Source organism: Seriola dumerili, unplaced genomic scaffold (genome assembly GCF_002260705.1).
Source record: "Seriola dumerili isolate Sdu_G_001 unplaced genomic scaffold, Sdu_1.0 BDQW01000088.1, whole genome shotgun sequence".
Taxonomy (NCBI): domain Eukaryota; kingdom Metazoa; phylum Chordata; class Actinopteri; order Carangiformes; family Carangidae; genus Seriola; species Seriola dumerili.
In genome coordinates this window covers 7,404,731-7,421,845 of record NW_019174343.1, presented here as the reverse complement: position 1 = coordinate 7,421,845, position 17,115 = coordinate 7,404,731, and the positions used below count along the sequence as shown (strand labels likewise).

Here is a 17,115-nt window from a genome sequence, read left to right as displayed (position 1 = left end):
GGACAGACGGACAGCGCAAAACATCCGGCAATACCGGCACTTAGGCATAAAAAGCGACACCAAATATGATCTAATTTGTTCATTGGGTTAATAATATTAAATATTTTTATTTATACAATATTACACAAAGACCAGTTAGACTGTTTTAACTACAATTAAAAGAATGCATGAATAAAACAACCTGTTTTTGTAAAATGTTTACAGATTTTCATTCAAACACTGATGTCTTTAAGTGCAAACACTCAATACTGTTTACACAAGGGGACAAACTTTACAGTATTAAAAACTGGGGTTTACAAGCTATGTTTTCTGTGGGGTCACTGAAGACAACACTTTCAAGACAACCTCAGGGTTTTCTCCCAGCATGGGAAAACACCCCAATCCTGGTGGTACGCTGATATATCTTTTCTTTCTAATGAGCGTGAACGCAGCACAGTTAAATGAGAAAGATGAGGATCAGAGAGGGTGAAAATAGGATGAGAGAAGTCACCCCCTTCACCGTCATACTCTGTTAATAAACTGGCCAAGTGTTCTTTATTTTAATTTTTATCTCCAGCCAAAATATTTGAAATGAGGAAACGATGTTATGTTGAACTGCTTGAAATGAGCGAGCAACGAATCAAATTTAAAAATGTGTAATTGTGTAGTTGTATAATGAAAATACCGTATTGCTGGCTGATATAGGCTAGCTATAAGTCAGCTAAAATGGCCTAACTGTTGTTCACGATGATTTGCAGTAATTATCTATAATAGAAGAAAATAAAAAGGTAGTTAAGTATATCTCAGAGTGCTTATTGTTGCACGGTCAGGTTTTCTTAAAATAAATTATCGTGGCTCCCTGAACTTACCTCTGCATTATAATTCTTCACTCACTTATATTAAAAGCAATAATTGTCAATGGGAAGTGTATGTTTAAGGCAATCTGCGTTCTGTGATGCTGCTAGTGGTCCTCTCTTCAGGTGGGTTCAAAGCCTACATCCATTGCCCTGGCGGATTTTTCTCTTTGCTGTCTCGCCTTCTTTTGTCCTTCCACCGTTTCCGTCAATGTTGCTTGGTAGCTAGCTAAGTTAGCTCTACCTCGTAAAGTGAAGTGGTGCATGTTGTGTCTAGAGTACCAAGCATCTGGGGAACATTACCTTTAAGGTGTGTGTGTGTGTGTGTTTGTTGGCCCACCTAACCGCAAACATTTTTAAAGCGATAGCAATACACAGCTCTCAACTTAGAGGAATCATTTTAGCATAGTGGCACTGCAACCATGGAATTGGGACGCTCTAGCTAGCAGTAGCTAACGCTACTCTCGTGTTCACTTTCAGTGCTTCCTCTCCAGCTGCCTTGAGTAAGTGGCTCTGATATTGCAGCACTGGTAGTGTGTGATGAAATGCGTTTTAAGACATAATTTGAATGACTATGAGAGAATCAGAGCACTAACAGTAGTAACAGCACTCACGACAGTTGAGGTTAGCTAGTGTCACTAACATTGCATTTGCCGGCTAACCTTTGCTACATTCTAAAGCTAGCTAATTAACAATTGACAAAAGGTAGGTATATTTTTATGGAAGCTAGCTAGCGTTTACCAGCTGACATAACGCCACACCCAGTCTGTTTAGTTAGTCTGTGTTATAAATACTGAACATTTGTTTTTCAAGTGATTGTCATCGTGTGTAACCAGTAGTTTGTAAAGCTAACGTTACAGTAACACAACATCGGGCTAGGCTAACTGAACTGTCATTCTGCACTGGACATATAGTGTGTTTAAGTGCTGTTCTTAAATAACACCCTTGTTTTCAGGTTCTGTCATGAAAACCTGAATAGCTGTCATCCACCCGTCTGCCCGGTTCATCCGTCAGCCCAAACCTCAAAGGCCAAGCTTCATTGGCAACATCCACGGACGGTCTGACTTTTCACCACTTTAAATGGGATGCAAGATCTGCTGTAGAGGATATCTTATTTGTCTCCAGGAAACCACTGTCGGCCCTTTTTACCCTGAACTGGTGCATCAATGAACGAGGAACCACTTGACAGCCCATTCCCTGGCAAAGAGCCTGTGGAGAAAGATGTGGGACACTGCACGGAGAAGCAGATCTGCAAAGAGGAAAACACCTCTGAGGCAGCACCAACACAGGAGCCCATGGCACCCTCAGACAGTCCTCATACTAAGGAAAACCCCAGCTCAAATCCTGTAGAGGAAACCCTAGGAGGGGCAAAGGAGGAGGAAGATGGGGAAGCAAAAGAGGAAGCAAAAGAGGAAGCAAAGGAGGAAGCAAAGGAAGAAGCAAAGGAGGTAGCGAAGGAAGAAGCAAAGGAAGAAGCGAAGGAGGAGGTGAAGGAGGAGGTGAAGGAGGAGGAAAAAGAGGAGGCGAAGGCTATGGGCGGTGATCCTCCTGTTGACTGGTTCGAGCCCCTTGAGGAGGATGATGATGCCAATAGTGTTGGTAGGAATGATGGAGAAGAAGAAAGCTTGGCAGGAGAAAGTGAAAGGAGTGAGAGTGTGGCAGGCAGCGAGAAGGCCTTCAAAAAGATCTATCAGTAGGTTGAATAATGTTTTCCCTCAATCTGTGGTCATGTAACAGTATTGCTATAATACTGTAATCTGATAATCAGCACCATTATGTTTTGATTAGATATAGTTGATGATGTTTTTATGACCATGTGCAAGCACAAGACCCAGTGGTTATTGCCTTTAACACGTTACGTCTACAGTACACATGTGGTATGATGCAGTATAAGTTCTCTGACTTGAATCAACAGGGAGTGTATTTAATTAAGGGGAATGGTTACAAGTTAAAGTACACTAGGAAGAGGGTTACAGTTGATAGCGTCCTGGTAAAAAATAGAGAACATATATATATATCACATGTGAATACATTGTTTTATTACGTTATCTTTCGTAAAGTAAGTCTATTCAGTGTCTGCCAAAGAAAAGTTATCTGTAACCTGCCATTTTTTTGAGGGCTCTTGCTGTTTGTTTCATTTTCCGTCGAAACAATCAGCTCATCTCAAACCTCTTGGCAACTTTGCCTCCAACTGTTGAAAGCAAATAAACACACAATGCAGTATAGCTTACATATAAGCAACATAACATTTTCTTGGATGGCTTCTTGTGCAGTCTGTTTTTCCCATTTGGTATAAAGATTTCTAACATCTATTATTCCCATGTCCTCTTTTAAATCCAGGCTTAATATTCCCCGCCGTAAGCGATCACATCCTGATGAGGGATGGGAAGAGTGGCCAACACTCGGAGAGGGTTGGAAACGCAAAGAAGTTGTTCGGCGCTCAGGGAGCAGTATTGGCCAGAAGGATGTATATTACCTAAGGTAAATAGTGCCTTATAGTATAAAGAAAAAATCTCACTGTACAGAGAGCATAAAATATTTTATCATAAACAGTGTCCATTTTATTATTTACACCTGTACAGTTTATTACAATCCGACAGAACTGTTCTGCCATAAAGTCAACTTTTATGATGCCAATAACATTCAGTTTTTGATGAGGCTTTAATTCAAATTATATGTTTTAGCACTGAGGTCATAGGGTGTGGTGGTGCTATACTGGACTGTATTATACTGAGAGGTGATTCTAATATTCTGCTCCCCTCATGTATATAAATAGAGAAGATAAACAAACAGAAACACCTCTCAAAATAATGCAGTCCAGTACACCACCACCTTAAACTATGAACGCAGTTGTGAACATTTAATCGAATTTACACATTTCTGACAATGTCAACAAAAAGCAAATATTATGCACTTTGTAAAGGTAGAATCTGTGGCAGAACTGTTGTATTGGATTGTAATAGATTGTACCAAATAATGTAGCCAGTAAGTGTTTATTTACTTGATGCTCAACAATGTTGGTGTTAGTGTTGAGATTAAGCTGATTTTAAGTACTTTCTGACACTGCTTTTACTATTTGCTATTTATACCTTTAGTAAGTCAGTCAGATAACCTTGTGTGTCAGGGCTGGGCAATATGACAAAAACAATCAATAAATTAACTGCTCATATTTATCTCAATTCATAAATGGATAATTTTAATACGTTAGGGATGAACTACTAAATATTTCCAGGCTCAATGATCGATGAAGAATTTGCTGCTCTTTTCCTCTTTTATATGGTGAATCGATGTGGGAACTTGTATTTGCTTGTGTTTTTTACATTTTATAGGCTGTCAATCAATCAATAAAAATCAAAAGATAAAACAACAATAAGGTTGTTGGTTACTCTCTAGGGATATTACAATACCAGATATTTGGTAGTTGGTACGAATACCAGTGAAATTCCACGATTCTTAAGCGCAGCAAAAAACATAAAACAACAGAGGTCGCGTTGTTTCCTGTACCTGCTGTCATTCCGTGTGTTGTTGTTATTGTTTACTGTGCCTGCCCTCTTCTTCCAGTTTGATGTCAGACTAGGACGCTGGTAGGGTTATTATACTGCCCTCATCAGTCTGAGAAGAAACATCTCCAGTACCTACGACATCTACAGTACCTTCAGTACTTACAGTACTCTAGAAAAACAAGTACCGTCACATTTTCAGAATACTGGCATCAACTTGGTACTGAAGTATCAGTTTTCATAACATCCGTACTAGTTGCAGCCCTGATAAATAAGTTTCTCGTCAAGCTCTTTGTAGTTGTAAATGTTTTTCTCCTTCACAGTCCACAAGGTGATCGAGTGAGAAGCAGAGTAGAGCTGGCTTCGGTGCTGGAGGGACTTCTTGACTTGACAACCTTTGAATACAAGTCAGGAAAGTTCTACGATGGCGAAGCACCACCCATAAGAATTCGAAACAGAGCAAAGGTATTGGCCTCTTTTATCACTTAAAACTTTAAAAATGTGTGTGTCTGGCAGTAAGTTTTCCTTACTTTCTCATCCATTAGAGAAAGATCCGGGAGCGTTCTTCCTCAGAGTCCAGCTTTGTAGAAAGAGGAGAGGGCGCCGACACGCCAGACTCTCACCACAGGCTCACCCCCAGCCTGGGCCCCAAAAACGTCAACCCCAACCAGACAGGCTTCTCCTCGCACAGTACAGTGGGAACACCAAACCAAGTCACTCGTGATGAGGATCCGCCAGTGGAAGATAAAATTAAACTTCCCCCTCCCTCATCATCCAAACCGCTCCCGCTCCCCTCCATAAATGGAGAAATTGGGTCAGAGGACAGCACTCTGTGAGTCCATTACTTCAGTTCATATTTCAATTATTTAACCATGTCATTAAAACTAGTGATGTAACTAACTTGACACTTGAGTACCTCCAATTAACCATAGGTTTATTTGATCATATTTCCCTGCAGGGTCTGTGCCAGATGTGGTATTTCCTTCACAGGCACATGGTATGACAAACAAAGGAAGAGGCCCTGTTGTCCTTCCTGTTGGGGTATGTCAGTGCATGCATTATACTATATAATGATTGTAATGCCAAACTAGTGTCAGAAATAAAAGACACACCTTTTACAGTTGTACTCATCGTATGCTGTTTTATTTATTTTGAATTCCAGCAGCCTCAAAGACAAAGGAGCATCCGATGATTCGTTTCAGAAAGGTAAAGCATTGTCTGTGAACTGGATGTTTACATGAACAGCTACATTTTAGCCACTTCAACAAGCCAAAACTTCAGCACATGGCCCACTGGAAAGTAATAATAGAGTAATAAAACCATGGATTCAGAATTCCAACAGTGTGTGAATGTGTTGTGTATAAAAGGACAACGACTGAACATTTTAATCACTTTCGGCTGTGAAACGTTTTTTTCATCCGGTGTGGAGAAAAGGTGCAGGACAAAACGAAAATTCATATTAAGACGACAAGTTTACTGTATGTTTTTTCCAGAATTATGCTGCTGATGGATGTTTTCAAATGAAAATATAAACAAAATCTGCCTTTTTATTCCTGTTCATGTCAACTGTAGTGGATACCTTGTGGGCAGTGTGTGGGATGCCACAACACAATGAATTGTGGCCAATGTGCCAACTGCAAGCATGGCCTGCAGAGCCCTGAGTCCCGGAAACGAATATGCCGCAAGCGCAGATGTGTATGTCCTATTCGCAAGGTAAGCTGCCAGGTACACAATAGTTATTGTTTACTTTGGTGGTTATTATTAATGTTACTTTTACATTCATGCCTTTTGTTTCTGTATGTCACATCAGGGCCCTGGAGGTGGAGGCTTCCTGCCACAGAGGCCTTATAATGACATTCCTGAAACCTATGATGACTCATGCATGAGTTTTCAAGTAAGAAAAGCTTGTGTACTTCATTCAGTTGTGCATGTTTACTGTGTTTGCTGGAGGTTCGGGGTAAATTCCCTGTTTATCATGTCACAACAACCTTTTTTTTCTGTGCCAAATTTAAAGCCAAGTTTCCACTGTTTGGTTAAGTTAACATGTAATTTGGTTATAATGTAACTCTATTTATAGAAGCACAAATCTGTCAAATAATATTTTATTTATTCACAGATTTACAGTCTGGGTCAGACTTGTTTCAGTTATTATTTTTAATTATTTGTTTAATTATTATTATTATTATTAATATTATTATCATTAAATACTCAAAAAAGTTTAAATATACTGTGTTGTGATTCCAGTGTTAACAGTGTAATCATGCACTGCGACTTTGACACTGAAAGATTCATTTAATTCATTTCAATTCTTAACACCTGTTTTATTTTACAGAGTGAAGTTACAGACTCACAGGTAACCTTTTGTAATGTGTAGTGCTCACTATTATTGCTGTAACTTTTCCCTTCACTCTCACTGATAATGTTTTTTGGATGCAGCTCCCGAGTCTCAAAAACAGCGACACAGAGAACTTCTCAGTGAATGTGGACGTGGATGATGAGGATGATATGTCAACTGATGATGACGATGATGTGAGTGTTTTTTTTTAAACCCACCTTCCCACAAACAGGAAGACATGATTATCTTAAGCGATACAGAATAAACCATAGTTTTGCAACAATGGTCCCCTGCGCCTCTTTGAATAGTGACTGGTGAAAGTTGACAATTTTTTCCTTCAAAAGGAACATAACTGTGGCCAGGCTGAATTCATGTCAATTTCTGTGAATCCAACACTTTTCATGGTGGGAACCAGTGATCAGAACATTCACAGACTTGGCTAAATATACAGTTTTAGTTTTGGAAGAATAACCTACATTGACCATTCACAACAGTGGCAAACTGATTTTTCCAAGGCTGGGTCTTTGGGTTTTGACATAGTTAACAGATGAATAGGTTTTAAGAATGGGTGTGTGTGGTGCACTGGCCAAGTTTCCATCCAGTTGTAGTGCAAATTTTACCGAAAATCTGCAAAAGAAAAAAAAAAAAAGAATTGATGTTTCCATCCACTGCTGTCTCATAATATTACGATTATTATGTGAACTCAGGAATTATTTTAGTTTGTCAGTTTCTCCATGGTGATGTGGTTTGTCAAAAGAATATCTTTCATGTCAGCTGTTATCAGCATCAAATTTTCCTTTCTCTTGCTATTTAGTTGACAAAATTATGCAATTATGGCTCATTTGTTTCATAATACTTTTTATATCTGTGCTAAGTTCTCTAATGATTCTTGTTTACAGTGGCATAAGAAGCGGAAGCGTCGCTCCTGCGGAGAATGTAAAGCCTGTCTCTGCAGGAAAGACTGTGGCACGTGTGATTTCTGTATAGACAAACCCAAGTTCGGAGGCAGCAACAAAAAGAGGCAGAAGTGTCGTCTGCGGCAGTGTCAGAGACAGGCAATGGTGAGACCACACCAATTTTTTTATGAATTAGTTGTTTCTTTTAGTAATGATGCAACAACGTTGGATTTAAATGCTTCTGTGCCTGCATTTGACAGAGACACTTACTACCCTCTCAGATGGGACAAGGAGAATATGGGCCAGATGGCCCAGTGCTGCCGGGCAGGCCTCGACCTCACTACACATACAGTCGCAAGTCAGGTTTAAAGAAAAACAAAGCACCGCACGTTGGCTTGGACTTTACCGACAATGAAGATGATGACTGTAACTTACAAGCAGTGAGTGCACAAAGCCTTTGTTGATTAAATCTTGAAGTGAATGTTTTTTAAAGAAATTTGAGTCCTCCTGCAGACAAAACATTTGATAAAAGGTTCATTTTCTCATGTTTTGCTGTTGTAGATGAGTTGGAGCTCAGAGCCAGCCAGTGGTAGCAAACACAATGAAGTGAATGTGAGAACCCACCAATCATCTATGCAGGTTTGAAGATAGATTCTTATCTGCACATTTTTGGCAGCTAAAGCTAATCTCCAAACCAAACAGAATGTCAACTTCATTTTGTCTATCGGCAGTTGAATTATTCAAATTTCGGACAGAGGAATGGACTGCCTGACAGAGTCCCTCACATCGGCAACCATAACAACTGTCAGCTAGTAAGTTTACATTCTTCCTCTTCTCTTGTTTTGGTAATAATGCATCTTTTTCTCTGCATTAGGAAGAAAAAAAATGCGTTATATTTGTAATTGGTAGTAGTGTGTCTTGTGATGTCCCACAGCTCTGATGTAGATATTTGCACTTTCTGGCTGGCTGTAGACCTGACTGATCATGAGCCATCATGGCCGTCTGTTTACACTTCCCCTCACAAATGCTTCTGGCCCGTTGTCCATTTCCGTATATTTCTGTTGTCATGCTGTTCTTTGGCCTGTGGCTCTGGCTCTGCTCAGTGATTCCAGGCCTGGATCCAAACCCTGTTTGACCAGTTTTTTAAAACTGTTTGGTCATGCCATCTGCATCTCTAACTCTTCCATTCAGGGTTGATTAATCTTTTTGTGTCAGGTGTGCTTGTGTAGATTTCTGTTGTCTTGCCTCATGTTGGAGTGGCATGTGATGGCACACAAGTAAAATTTTTAGGACATTTTTGTCTTTATTGGACAGTTTGACAGTGCAGATACAGACAGGAAACATGAAGTGAGAAAGAGAGGGGTATGACATGTGACAATGGCCCATGGGGATGTTGCAGTTATATGGCATGCGTCTTTACCAGTTGGCACCAGGCCACTCACAAAAGTTAATTTGATATCCTTGTAATGGAGGCATATCGCTGCCAAGTTGTTTGCTCTTTCTACTTGTCACCCCTCTCTTCTTGGCCGTCCTTCAGTTTGTTCTTGTGGTCACTTGTTTTGCCTTTCACTTGATCGCATGAAAATATCTGATGCTCCAAGACACATTACCAACACTGGAGCAGTCAGTCACTGTGTTATTTGAGACTCACCAGTATAAACTAATAGTAGGAACTAGGGCAGATGTAATTTGATCATTTTTTGATCAGATCTTTCTTTTTTCCCAGTAAACTCTAATCTAAGAAGAAAAAGATGTTCTGCACTGTCTGATAGTATCATGAACAGATGGGTGACACATTAAAGGAAAAACGTGAATAAATGAGTGGAGAAACGCAAATGCTCCAACACGGATGCACTACATGGTACAATTAAGCAATTTACATGTAGCAGGAATAAAAATGCTGAGCAGCCTCAGTTGACTGTGATTTTGTATGAAGAGGAAAAGATCTAAGTGACTTTGAAAGAGGGTTCATTGTTGGGGCACAGATGGCAGCAGCTTCAGTCAAAAAGATGCTCAGCTGGCTGAACAGTGACTAAAGTGACATCTGCATTTAGATTTATGAGAAGACATCAGTAAACAAGGTCAGAAATTGTGGTCGACAGCACATTTGATCAGCATGACGTTCATGCATTAGTTTGATATGTAAGGAAAAACAGGAGCAGCTCTTCCTCAGGAGACTGAGAACGTCAAGACGTGATCAGACTGTGTCAGCAAGAACAGTCATAGAGAGGGATATTATAGTGTTTCAGTGCATAAACCCCTCATCACAGAGATAAATGCACATGAGAGTTCAGTGGTGTAAAAACCAGAGACAATGGTCTACAGAGATGTGGGGAAAAGTGATATGGTCAGATGAGTCATCTTTCATCGCATTCTTCACAAGTTGGCGAGAGCATGTGTGGTGTACACCAGGAGAACAGTACGGGCCTCAATGGTTGACCACTACAGTGAGGGGATCTGGTGGCTCTGTTATGGTGTTGGGAGGCATTTTGCTGGGATGGTTTGGGTCCACCTGTCCCCTCAGAGCGAAGGGTCAATGCAAATTAATACAATGCTTTTCTGAGTGATCACACTTCATCACTTCATCCTGTGATGAAACATTTCCATCCTGATGGGAGTGGTCTCTTCCAGGATGACAATGCCTCCATCCACAGGGCACGAGGTGTCACTGAATGGTTTGATGAGTATGAAAATGATGTGAATCATATGCTATGGCAGTCACAATCACCGAGTTCAGAGACTTAGAGAATCAATGCTAACGAGAATGAAGCCATTCTGGCGACACGTGGTGGCCCAACATCTTACTCAGACACTTGATTTTGGTTTTTCCTTTCACATATCATATCATATCATGTGTTATAAGAGGTTAAATGGTTCTTGTCGCATGCTCCACTGCTTCTTGCAAATACAAAACTCCAATGTTTGTTATTTAGTATTGTGTGCAAGTAAAGGCTGTGGATTTTAAACAGTAGAAAATATTCTTTGTTTTACTGCAAATACTGATGGTGAAAAAATTCTGCTAGTCTCTAGTATTTGCATCAAATACAATGTTTTGAATGCTCATGAAACAGAAATATAAAGTCACTTGGTTTGGTGATTTTAAACAGCAAAAAAAATAAATCCCATGCTAAATCCTAAAAAATCCAGTCTTGAACCCACTTCAGGCTGATGAGACTCCAACTTACTTTCTGCTCAGCAGCCAGCAAATCAGCTAGCAAATCATCTTGATCTTCTCTGCTCTTCATTTGCCATGTCTGCAACCTATTGTCTATATGAACAAAAATATAAATGCAATATATACTGTGACAAGACCCTGAGACCCATTGTCGTGCCATTCATCTGCCGCCATTGCCTCATGTTGTAGGGTGATGTGCACAATTCCTGGGAGTTTAAAACATTGCAGTTCTTGCATGGCCTACGTAGTCACCAGACATGTCATCCATTGAGCATATTTGGGATTCTCTGGATCTGCGTGTACAACAGCATGTTCCAATTCCTGCCAATATCCAGCAACGTCACGGAGCCATTGAAGAGGAGCTGTCCAAAATCTTACGGGGCCACAATCAACAAAGTGATCAACTCTGTGCAAAGGAGATGTGTTGCACTGCATGAGGCAAATGGTGGTTACAGCATATGTTAACTTGTTTTCTGATCCACAACCCTCCTCCCAAACAAATGCACATCTGTAGCCCAAGCCATGTGAAATTCATAGTTTAGTGCCTAATAAATATCTTTTTTCAAAATAAAACTGCACATTTTAAAGTGGCCTTTTATTATGACCAGCCCAAGGCACACCTGTGCAGTAATCATGCTGTGTAATCAGCATCTTGATATGCCACACCTGTCAGGTGGATGATTAATTATGGCAAAGGAGAAATGCTCACTAACTGTCTTTGCAAAGACAATATGAGAGAAAGAACGAAGCCTTTTGTGTGCTTAGAAAAGGTTTAAGATCTTTAATTTCAACTCATGAAAAATCAAAGTAAAAATAACAGAGTTGTATATATATTTCTGTTAAGTGTACATTATCCACATAAACAATATTTTTTCATGCAAGACATCAAACGAACATCAGCTCACTACAGCTGCACAGGTGTACAGCTTGCATGTATTCCACTCAGTGGAGGTGCGGGTACATCCTAGTGTAAAAGGCTGGGTTGTTATTAGAGATTTATATTTATTCCAAGATTTCATGGAAGGTTCATGATCTATCACAAATCATTTTAAATTCTACATTTGACTGACAGGAGTTGTAGTTAAAGGTTTAGCTCATGATTTCACCCTCATCGATCCAGGAGCAGCTAAGCAGATGGGATGCAGAGAGATTGCACGCAAGCAGAGATGGTCAAAAGCATGTTGAAGAAGAAGAAGAAGAAGAAGAGGAAGAGGAAGAGGAAGAGGAAGAGGAGTTGCCCATGGTAAGAATCCTTCTGAGAGTTTTCTCATCAGTTCTGTGGTTAACAACAGGGAATGTAAAAACATTTTGTGTACTTGTTTTCATACTGTTGTTGTCTACAGATCACACAGATCTTCAGTTTGGCTGATAACCCAGCAGGAAGTGGTGCCGATGTAGAAAACCAGCTAATGAAATTACTACACTCTTTGCGCTCCTCTGTATTGCCAATCCTATGGTATGCCATAATGGTGGAGGGCCCGCAGCTGCAGCTCATCCAGTGTTCGAAGCAGTCCAGCATGACCGACACCATGGTGCTGATCGACCCAGGCTTCTGCTATCAGGTCACCGTCCAAAAGCAGCCGCTGCTCCCCACCCACTCACTTTACGACAACTACCCACAACATTTAACCTCTGTAACTGAGGTGGTCAATCTGCTTTTGGGCCTGGAGAAATACGTCGTGTGCCAGGGTCTGCCCCCCAAAGAGCCATTACTTAACAGAGACCCAATCATACTGGAGCGGGCATCAACATGTGATTTCTTGGTTAAGAAGAATGTGAGCATCTGTATTAACTGCAGAGCACTGCAAGGACTTTAACTCCAGCACAGACAGAAGGAAATCTCTGACCACGTTGGAAACCATAGATTTTCTGGTGCAACTTCGTGCCATTTATTTCTTTTGGTTCCGTTATAGGTTTTTTTCCATCAGTTATTGTTTTAGGAAGTAACATATATGACATTCTGCAGCTTTACCTCTGGACTCTAATAGTAAGATTTGATGAATCGAAGAATCACCAAAGGCATTCCAGGAGCTGTGACATTACAAACCAGGAGTGGTTCTACCGTTGTTGGTTGGTTATGTCAGAGCTTGGGTTGAGTAACGGTATGTAGAGCTGAAATCCATGTGTGAGCCAGGAATATACAGTATATTCCTCACCCCCTTCCATTATAATTAATTGAGTGGTAGTTAAATCCCAAATTTTTTCTTTCAGCCCAAAAATAGACCAGAAATTCGAAGTAATCAACCCACCTTATCTTTTCACCAGCAACACTGGCCATCACAATGTTGTCTTGCTACCCATGTACTGTGAACCATATTTAATTAAATCGAAAAGCAGACTCAAGTTTTTTTTGGACAAAATAAGTTATTTTTGCATCTTGCCCGCATTTTCCATTTTATAGTAAATTATATGATCAATACATGACTTGCACTTGCTTTATCAGTATTCGCTTTACTTTAAGCATTTTGGTGATTTTCTTTTCTGGGCACTTCTGGTACTACCTTAATGTTTAAACCTACATTGTTGATTCTATAAGTATATTCAGACAAAAAGGAGATGCTGAAATATGCCTTGTATACTATACTCTGATTTAATTGGACAGATTACAGTGTGTATATAAACACATCCACCCCCTCCTGTGAACCACCTGTGAAGTTTTTCATCATTTGGTTCCAAAGGTCACACAATATGATTTAACATATTTACAACAAAGATACTGAAAAGTACCAATTGAGAAGGCTACAAGAGCGTTTTCAGTGCACTCAATATCCTGTGAGGCATAAAGGTCAGCCATGATGACCCACATGGCTCCATGGCTGAGACTGTGTTCAGACAACAACTGTTGCTTCAACAGTTGCAGCTTTATGTTAAGAGGCAAAGAGAAAGCCACTGTTAAAAAACACTCAGGACATCTGAGGTGGTGGTCGCCAGAAGACATCTAGAAGACTGAAAGTAAGTCAATGAAGGTTCTGTGGTCTGATGGGCTCCTGAAGCCCAGACATCACTTCTTTCAAACTTTTACTGCTCCCCACATAACCTGACATAACCTTCTTTGCAAAGAATAATAAGTACCTCCACATAGTGCTGACTTGACAGGGGTTAAGCTTTTTTGTAGTTTGTGTTATATACAGTATTTGTAATCATGTAGATTGAATTGATATCAGAGTATTTTTCAGATTTAACTTGTCAAAAGCCTAATTGTGTCCAATCTCACCCTATGTTTTGAAAATAAACAAAAAGAATTTTTTTTTTAAGGCACTGCATTTACAAGAAACATTTCAAAATGAATACATCTGTCTTAGACTAATTCTAAGCAGAAACCTGAGAAAAAGGTCACAGTCGTCATAATATTTCGGCGGTGGAAGCTGCTTTTGCACCTAGCAAGACATATACTGGTTTTGACTGGCAGTTACAACATCTGAAATTTGCTTAAACATATTTTCCAAAATTATATCATTTGTTGTGGACCAAAGTCATTGCGTGTCTCTCCATTTCTGGTCTTGAGTAGTATGATGGTAGCTCATGTTGCATTTCAAGTTTTTTGCAGAATTTTGTTGAAATTGTGTAATAATTCAATTCCCCATTGACTATTAATAATGTGAAAGGTTATGCATTCTTAACATATATCAGATTTATTTTTGTTATCTTGGTTTCCTCAAGTAACTGTGCAGATTTTTAAATGTCTGGGATCTGTTGATAATTCTTTTTAAAACTATTGTTATTTAGTCTTTGAATTAAAACATGTTTAAATAAATGAAACAGATAGTTTATTTCCTTGTCTTTGTCTTTTTGAAGGCAGGGTGCAAATAAACTGTTGTCGCTGACTCCCTTTTCATTATGTTTATCAAATAGGTCTGATGGACTTTCTACATCTGAGACATCCTGAGAAGACCTGTGGTCCATCATGACCTGAGTGAGCAGAAGCTTCTCTGGTGCCCTCAGTGTAGTTGCTTTTCAGCAGCTTGTTGTGTAGCCATAAACATCAGTCATGCATAGATGTTCTAAACAAAAGGGATAGCTCCCTTTCAGTCCAAGAAGGGTTTGTTTTTTTTTGTTTTTTTAATCTTTTATTTATTTGGTAAGAAAATGAAAATTGTTATCATGTTAACTTTCATTTTGTGATTTATTTTCTGTGATTTGGACTGTACAATATTGTTTAATAAGGCTTACAAGCATGTACAAGTAACAGAAAGTTATTTTCAATAGCATGTTTTAATTATTCTCAAATACTACTGTATTTCAACTAATTTAGTATATATATACACACATCTGGATGTACAAGGACAAAGCACTTTAATCCACATTTCTGTACATGTTGCTGTTAGCATGAAAGCTAATTTGAGCTGTTTTGTACTGTTTTTATACATATGTATGATAGTTTTAGCTTTTCCTGCACCTATACTAAATATCTAACTATTTTAAATTGTCTTAAAAGAATAATTGTGAATAATTGTGTAGCTAACTCTCAGGGGAAAGACCGCTTGAGTGTTACACGCATCAATGCATGCTAATATTTTTTTTTTTCTTACTACTCAGCGTCATTGAGCGCGTGCCTATGGAGCGACGGGACAACAATATTTGTATGACTGGATCAAGTATTGCACACTGAAGGCATGTAACATCTGGGAGGGGCAGGACTGCTGTGACAGCGTTGAGTTGGTTGGCTGTCTGGGTAAAACAGAAGGTTTTCATCCGGTGCAGAAGGGAAACCTTTCTTCTCTCAGAGCAGGTCTGCTGAGATGCGCAGGGCTCCGACGCAGCGGAGGTCGCGAGGCTGCTGGTGAATTACAATTGGGATGCGAAGCCACCATGAACCAGAGGCTTTTTTCGTGTATTACGAATTACTGCTCATTTTATTGATTAAGGCTGTATTCTTGGGATGATTTCATCCTGTGGTCCGACGCAGGAATGATTATTTTTTTCGGCTTGGTTGTGCTACACAGGACCGCGGAGACCTCCGAAGGCATCGGTCATGCTCTCTGGTAAGAGGGGATTCTGCTCCAAGATGTCCTTCTAATCCTGAATGGGCGTATTAATGAACAGCCGTGGACACAACCTATATTCTCTGTAAAAATAGCTTGGCCTATATAGGAACTCAGTAAGGTGTTATTTGCTACTGTGTTTATTATTTTTATTGACGCGCATTCACCTAAACGTAAAAACCGAGTTTGTCATGGTGTCAGTCAGTGACACACCTGCGATGTGTTATTGCTTCCGTTAATTAGTCCAGTGTGTTTCATGATCAGCCGGTGCTGCCGTCTGCAACGACTATGCAGATAGAGGATGGCTGCTGTTGCTGCCTCAGAAGCCGGGCTTAATGTGGGAACACATGCTTTATGCTTTCCACTCTGAGTTAAATAACACGGCTGTAAATTTTAATGCAAGGACCGTACAAAATGAAATCCATCATGTGCCCTCCATTTGTGCTTGTGTTGCTTTCCAGCGCCTGTAAACAAGAACACACTGTTTGTGCGGCACGTTCATTAAAAGGCAGGAAATGCCAGGGTTGCAACTGTATCTGCGTGAATTCAACGGGCTACGTTAAAGGAGTAAAAATCTGTGTCATGCTTCTTGGGAATACACAACTTCTCCCTGTTGCTGTAATGTTGTGGAGCAAAATAGGCAGAAGCATGCTGTTACTGCTGCCTGCTGGGCCTTATTGATTTCACTGTTCTCATTTATAAATACTGCTTGTTCTCATGCAGCAGTGCTAAGCCCTATTATTAACAGATTCCTGAACAAGGATGTCTGTCTGGATGTGAAAAAAAACCCCATCCAAATGGGTTGTGTGGGTCAGTCAGTGCCTTCAGGGTGATTCACTGCTAATCCACCTTTTGGTCTATCTGGGAAACACCTCTCTGTTTTCAGAGGAGGATTTTCCTTTTTTGCTGTCCAGCATTTCAGAAAGTGCTGATTGTTCCTATTTTGGGGTTCTTGTATTTACAGGGGCTTTGAATTCATGGACCATTAGGCCATTTGCAAAGAGGTTTGGTTTTGCTGTTTTATTGCAGAGGAAGTCAAGACACCATTCATGCTCGGTTTCATCTTGATCAGGGGGTCTTTGACACATGTTGGTGTTTGTTTTCACTCCTCTCTCTTCACTGTTGTTTTCAAATTGTTATCATGACACTCTACTTTTCTGTAAGGAACTCCCTGTGGTTTTCATACTGCTTTGAATGTTATACTTCAATCAAACACTGAAATTGGACCCTGACCCAGATTGGATCAAATATAATAGTATTCTTCTGCCACTGTGTTATGTCAAGGTGACACTGCTCCTTTTATGATACCCTGAAGGCATGGACTGACATGATTTGAGCATCTGGTTCAGTCGTAGCTGACTGACAAGCGTGTGTTTAGAGGGCAGTGTGAAAAA

General features: G+C 40.0%; 1 protein-coding gene across 1 annotated transcript; it reads left to right on the top strand.

The window, feature by feature from the left end:
* The first annotated feature begins 2,308 nt into the window (after positions 1-2,308).
* Positions 2,309-13,082, top strand: mbd1 (methyl-CpG binding domain protein 1). Its single transcript, XM_022744793.1, has 16 exons — positions 2,309-2,526; positions 3,174-3,314; positions 4,657-4,798; positions 4,879-5,165; positions 5,292-5,374; positions 5,496-5,539; positions 5,906-6,046; positions 6,144-6,227; positions 6,666-6,686; positions 6,770-6,862; positions 7,568-7,729; positions 7,825-8,004; positions 8,126-8,203; positions 8,296-8,376; positions 11,860-11,982; positions 12,083-13,082. The coding sequence occupies exons 1-16, from the start codon at positions 2,366-2,368 to the stop codon at positions 12,554-12,556; spliced, it is 2,295 nt and encodes a 764-aa protein (XP_022600514.1). The 5' UTR covers positions 2,309-2,365; the 3' UTR covers positions 12,557-13,082.
* Positions 13,083-17,115: the final 4,033 nt, after the last annotated feature.

Bases quoted from the DNA above. Each gene is read 5' to 3' on its own strand.
- mbd1 (XM_022744793.1), top strand. From the start codon at position 2,366: ATGGGCGGTGATCCTCCTGTTGACTGGTTCGAGCCCCTTGAGGAGGAT. The intron at 2,527-3,173 runs GTAGGTTGAATA...TTTTAAATCCAG, and splicing joins GCCTTCAAAAAGATCTATCA to GCTTAATATTCCCCGCCGTA. The intron at 6,687-6,769 runs GTAACCTTTTGT...TTTTGGATGCAG, and splicing joins GTGAAGTTACAGACTCACAG to CTCCCGAGTCTCAAAAACAG.